This window comes from Sceloporus occidentalis, unplaced genomic scaffold (genome assembly GCF_023333645.1).
Source record: "Sceloporus occidentalis isolate IW3139 unplaced genomic scaffold, rSceOcc1.0.p SCAF_264, whole genome shotgun sequence".
In the NCBI taxonomy this organism is placed as follows: Eukaryota; Metazoa; Chordata; class Lepidosauria; order Squamata; family Phrynosomatidae; genus Sceloporus; species Sceloporus occidentalis.
The window spans coordinates 972,187-978,186 of NW_028317244.1; the positions used below are offsets into that span (position 1 = coordinate 972,187).

The window sequence follows — 6,000 nt, forward strand, 5'->3', positions numbered from 1 at the left end:
AGAAAGAAAGAAAAGTGTTAAATCTAGGCTCTTTGTTGTAACCTTTCTTAGTATATATAGGGTTTATGCATGTTTAGTTTGACAAAATAGTCCATGGATCATTCACTAACAATATATGACAATATTAAGATGCAATAAAAATATTGAATCCAGTACACCAAATGTGAACTCACTCAGAAATACAATTGTCTTGTGTAGTTACAGGTTTAATGTATTGTTTTCCAGATGTTAAATGCATCTCAGCTTTTTCTAAGATAGATCTTTGTTACAATCTGAAAACCAGGAAGAAAGGCTAAAATATCATAGTAATTCTATAGATGCAAAAACAATTAGCTTCTATAGAGGTCACATTAGTATAGTATGTATAATATTTGGAAATGAAGCTGAAAACTAGCCTATAGGCCATAAAACAGAGAACTAGTTCAAGTGTATACAGTGTGTTGTTCAGATGCAGCATTCTTGTGCAGTTTCACAAACCACTATAAAACTCCTTGGAGTGTAGAAACAGTCTACCCTATAGTCAGAAGGCTGGAGTGGGATGCTGTTTGAAACATACAGGTCAAAAAACCTGTCTGAAACTGTGGCACTCTGAAGGAGCATTTAACTTCTGGATTTTTCCTTCAGATTCTGTTATATAACTGAGGGGCTCAATCATAATACATTTACTCATCTAGGTATACTGTGTCAGATAACTTTGAACTAGTTCTGAGTGCTTTGTAATGGCACCAGAGCTCTCTGACAAAGACTAAATATCATACAAAATTGCAAAGCCCAGAAACTCATAGGATTGAGCCATGGCAGCAAAGGCATATCAAACCATTAGTATGGATATAACCCGAGTGCAAAAATCAGTTAATATTGTGTGGTAACCTGTAAAACTTCACAGCCTTGAATTTCAGTTTGATACTTAGGTGGTTTTGACCAAATAAGTATTTTTCTTGATCAAATGCAAATAGATAACCAAATGCAATTGGAAAAACAAAACAAAACAATTTCCCTGCATTTTATCAAGACAACTAAATAAGACCATCTGTCCTGTTTTTGTCTTGTCTTTAAGTTGAGTAAGGCAAAACAGAGATAAGGCAGATGGTCTTATTAACTCTTTTAGTGGAGTGCTGGCAATTTTTTTTAAAAAGATTGCATCTGGTCACCAGAAATAAAAATGCATCTTTATTTATTTATTATTTAGAGTATTTATATTCCACTCTTTGGCCACAAAGGCCCTTAGAGCATCTTACAGATTGTTAGTTTGACAGTTCTCTGCCCTCAGGATTACAAATTAAAAAGATACGACACAAAAGAAGAAGGCAGTGGGGAAAGGGATCGAGTCCAGCAGATACTTCCAGTTCTTCTTTCCCTCCGAGATCATGGTGGTAGCAGTTAAGATGGAGTGAGGGCCTTTCATCTGCCTCTGGATCTAGGCATGGTGGAGTTGTGTGTACCTCTTCTTCCCTCCATCCAAGGGAGGATGGCAGTAGGCAAGATGGAGGGAAGGCCTTTCAACGTCTTCTGGGCCTAGGCATCTTGCCATATTATATAAAAGTTAAGATGGAAGAACAGAACTTAATGTTAATGTTTCTCCAGGTCTGCAAGTACTTCCTTGATGCTATTGAAAACAACAAGTATGGATGGTTTTGGGTTTGTCCTGGCGGAGGAGACAACTGTATGTATCGCCATGCTCTCCCTCCTGGCTTTGTACTCAAAAAGGACAAAAAGAAGGAAGAAAAGGAAGAAGAAATATCTTTAGAAGATCTAATAGAAAAAGAGGTAATGCTGTAAATGACTTTGCCTCTAATAATGGTATCCTCTACAGCCTGTATGAGATAACTGGCTCTGGGGTTCCACATACACACACCCAAAGTGATTCTTGTTCTATGCTGTGATCTTTATATTCATTGATGTTTTTTCTGCTAAAGGCAGGTGAGAAAAGCAGTCTGTCTAACAGCAGTGAGAGAAGTTGGGGTGGTTGCATTTGTGGGGAGATTAGAGTGATTTATATCTCAGTTATTTGGGCTAGATTTGTAGGAGTACATCAGATTCCAAAAAAACTACTTGACAGTACTGTAAAGGAAATATATACAAAACTTAAAAGTCAGGTTTAATGCGGGCGGGGGGGGGGGGGACATTAAAACAGAATATTGCTAATACTAAAGCACTTGGTTTGCATATACTTTGAGAATGTTTGATCAGATGGGGATGTTCAATGGTTCTACGAGTCATTGTTCAAAATCTGCTAATCTCTAATTCTTATTTTAATTCCTGTTTACTAACTGACTGTAGGCTCAGAGGAAACTGGGGTGGAAACATAGATTCTCACAGGAAATTCAAAGGGAGTATCATATTTAGGTGCAGTGTTATAGCCCATGATGGTGAAGCACACCCAAGTTGAAAGCATCTGCATAAGGACAAGGAATAAGGGCTATAGGCGGGATACACACCGCCATATAGTACGTATTGTATACGTACTAGGGTTAGGAAGGGGCGGTGCTTCCGCACCCCCCTAACCCTAGTACGTATACAATACGTACAAGATGGCGGCGCCCCTTCCACATGGGCGCTGCCATCTTTACGTACTGGACGCATAGCGTCCAGACGTGTCGCGGCGCCTATGACGTCGCGAATGCGCCAGCGGCGCCTCGCGACATCATCAGTGCGCCGCGAAAAGAAGCTCCGAAATGGAGCTTCTTGCTCCGCGCGGAAGCCGCGCGGTTTGGCTGCTGCAGCTCCCGCGCGGAGCAAATGGCGCCGGCGGGGGAACGCCGCAAAGCGGCGGTTTGTATCCCGCCATAGGGTTTTTTCTTAATGCAGTGAAGAAAGAACATCTGTTGCAGTAGAAACAACACAAAGAGCTCTTTGTTTCTGGCATTAAAAAGTAGCCTTCTAAAAACATGCTAATGATTAATGTTCTTACTTTACAGCGTGCTGCCTTAGGACCAAACGTTACTAAAATTACTCTAGAGTCTTTTCTTGCATGGAAGAAAAGGAAAAGACAAGAAAAGATTAGCAAAGCTGAACAAGATATGGAAAGAAGAAAAGCAGATTTTAAGGCTGGCAAAGCACTGGTGGTAAGTTCTGCTCTTCTGAAAAGTGTGGTCTGTTACGTTGATTCAGTATAACAAAACAAAAGCAATCATCCTCAGTAGTTAAGATATCTTGATCTGCTTTTAAGATTCTTGTTTCTATTTAATGCTGTGTTCCTTTTCTCCATGGCTAGATCAGTGGACGTGAAGTATTTGAGTTTCGGCCCGAGTTGGTTGATGCAGATGATGAAGAAGCTGATGACACTCGTTATATTCAAGGAACAGGCGAAGATGAGGTAAAGCTGCTCCAAGAATGTAGTGCAAATATAGTACACTCAAAATACTTCATAATTAACTGTAACATTGTGAAACCTAGCCTAAGAATATACATGAAGGTTTGAGTGCTATGTGGTGGGTCATACATAGCTTCTGAGCTACAATGCAAGGATTTTGCTGCAAGCATGATTTGGAATGTTGATTACAAGAAAATGTTTTCTTTTTCCCTTTAGGTGGATGAACTTGTTCGTGTAAATGATGTCGATTTGAACCTGTATGTTCCAAAAGCTGTAGATGAAACTGGCATTACTGTAGCTAGTCTGGAACGATTTAGCACATATGCTTTGGCTGAAAAGGATGGTAAGAGTTTGGGATAATTTTCCTGCTGTTTGGTAAAGAAAATGATTGCCTCTAGATTTTGAATGTTTTCCTGGATTTAATGTCTAGCCCCAAAATAATAACCCCTGCTTAATATTTAGCATGTCCTGCCAGTTCATATCTTTGAAAACAATAGGTTTTGTCAAACAAAAACTTGCCTAGGATGTACCTTTTTAAGTATGTCCTGGCAGGTGTGTGTGTGAGAGAGAAAAGGAGAGCGGGGAGAGGGGAAGGAAGAGAGAGAGAGAGGTACATGTTTTAATTGGACATGATGATGAATTCCATCAGTTACTGTATACCTTCAGGTTGAGGCATAAGACTCTGATTTCTGTGGCATTTCCTTACAAGTTAGTGTTCTAATGTATTTTTCAGGTTTATCAGTCATACTTTGAGAGTTGTATGGTTTGGACCCTTAGTTCTATATCAACAGAGGAAACATTGCTGAAGGTGTATTTAAATAGCGCATAATGAAATTTGGATTTGCTTGTTGTTTTACTTACAGATAACAAGTTGAGTGAAGCTTCAGGTGGAGGACTGGAAAATGGAGAGCAAAGTGACTTGGAAGCTGACAGTGAGATAGAAGGCACCCAAGAAAATGGAGTAATTGACGCAGTACCAGTTGATGAAAATCTTTTTACTGGTGAGGACTTGGAAGAACTAGAAGAAGAACTAAACACACTTGATTTAGAGGAATGAACAAGCAGGTTCACATGTGAATTTAATCTACTTGACAAAGTGAATATTGGCTCCGTCTGTTTACTCTAGAATTCATAAATGGAGTGTTATTCGTTTCTCATGTGATTCAGGAAAGAACATGACCCAGAAATACTTCCCCTCCCTTTTTTTTCTGATGCCGTCTTAACCAGCTTCATAAACTGAAACCCGTAATAGGACACTCAGAGGACTCTTAACGTTTAATGACATTGTTATGAATCTCCAACCAAAAGTAGGAAGTCTAAACTGCTTTTCCATAAGGAGCAAAGGAGAACATTGCTACCAGATCCATGACAAGGTCTAAATGAAAGCTTTCAACAGGATCGTATTTGAAACAAATATGTTTGAGTGGTTTACAATTGAGCTATGTACTGTAAAATCAAAATGATAACAGATCAAAATGCCTGTGCTCTTGCAGGTGCTGAAATTGTTCAAGTAATCTAAAGCAACCAAATGCTTAAGGTAGAAGTATGTATAGTATGGGGCCCTGAATCTAAACTTTAAACATAAGCCACAAGGGTGTAAATAAAGATTATCTGATTGAAAAACACATTGATTCTAGTGTGTATTCATGTTATGCCAATATGCAGTAGACCTAAACAAAAGTAATTCTGATGGTATGCAATCTCTAAATTGTCATCATGTAGAAATGCAATGTTCCTTCTGCCTTCCATAAAAATACTTGTTATAGTGTGCTTTCGGTCGTTTCTGACTTGCGGCAAACCGTATCATGGGGTTTGGTTTTCAGGGCAAGATTTTTTCAAAAGAGGTTTTGCCTTTGTCTTCCTCTGAGGCTTGGAGAGTGTGATCAAGAGCAGTAAAATGGGGACTGCTGTTAAAATCATCTTCGCTTATATGACCTTGAACTCTACTTAGAATGCTCTGTCTTAAAATCTCGATTTCAAAAATGTTTTTAGTTCCTTGGGATGAGCAGGAAATATTGCAATATCATTCAAATGCAGAAACTACAGATTTAGAAAATGTTATTTAAAGTTCGGATTGTGCACACAGGGAATTGAAAATGCTTTTGGTCAGTCTAGCTGGTAAAAGAGAACTCTGCCTTGAATGCAGAACTTTCATCCACTGTAGTGCTACCTTGATATTCACATATAATTGAAGGTTATAGACCAATCATCAGTATAGTTTATGGAACACCTCAGTGTAACTGCCTATCTGTTCTATGTAGAAGGTATTTTCCCTGCTCTCTCATCAGTCTTCTGGCTCTTCTCACTTGTTTGGATTATATCTTGTTTACCTTAATTTGTCCAGATCAAATCCAAATTATGGAGTTCAGTTTAGTATACATGCTGCTTTCTTATTTTTTAATAAAAGCACTTGTATTTTTTAAGAATTGCTGCATGCTGGTTTTCAAGGTGGGGAAGGTAAGTAAATGTGGTTGAGTGTTTTGATGTTTCTTATTTATTTGGAAGAATCTTCTCTAGACTAAAAAACAGCAGGCCAACCATTTTTACTTGTGGCAAATTTAAAAGGCAATGGATCGAGTTATATAAGTATTGTATTAAATTTTTACATTATTGCTATGACAAACGCACATGAGACTCAAATGGTTCAGTGGATATGTATTTTTTCCTGAACGTGATCTGGATTATTT

The 6,000-nt window shown here is 38.5% G+C and overlaps 1 protein-coding gene across 1 annotated transcript in view; it reads left to right on the forward strand.

Annotated features, from left to right (window-relative positions):
* Positions 1–4,938, forward strand: part of LOC149275826 (zinc finger CCCH domain-containing protein 15-like) — a 9,759-nt gene extending 4,821 nt beyond the window's left edge. Inside the window, exons 6-10 of the mRNA XM_089504261.1 lie at positions 1,585–1,767; positions 2,919–3,065; positions 3,215–3,316; positions 3,530–3,656; positions 4,177–4,938. Coding sequence (XP_089360387.1) covers positions 1,585–1,767; positions 2,919–3,065; positions 3,215–3,316; positions 3,530–3,656; positions 4,177–4,370 — 753 coding nt within the window. The 3' untranslated portion in view covers positions 4,371–4,938. The remainder of the gene's footprint in view (positions 1–1,584; positions 1,768–2,918; positions 3,066–3,214; positions 3,317–3,529; positions 3,657–4,176) is intronic.
* Positions 4,939–6,000: the final 1,062 nt, after the last annotated feature.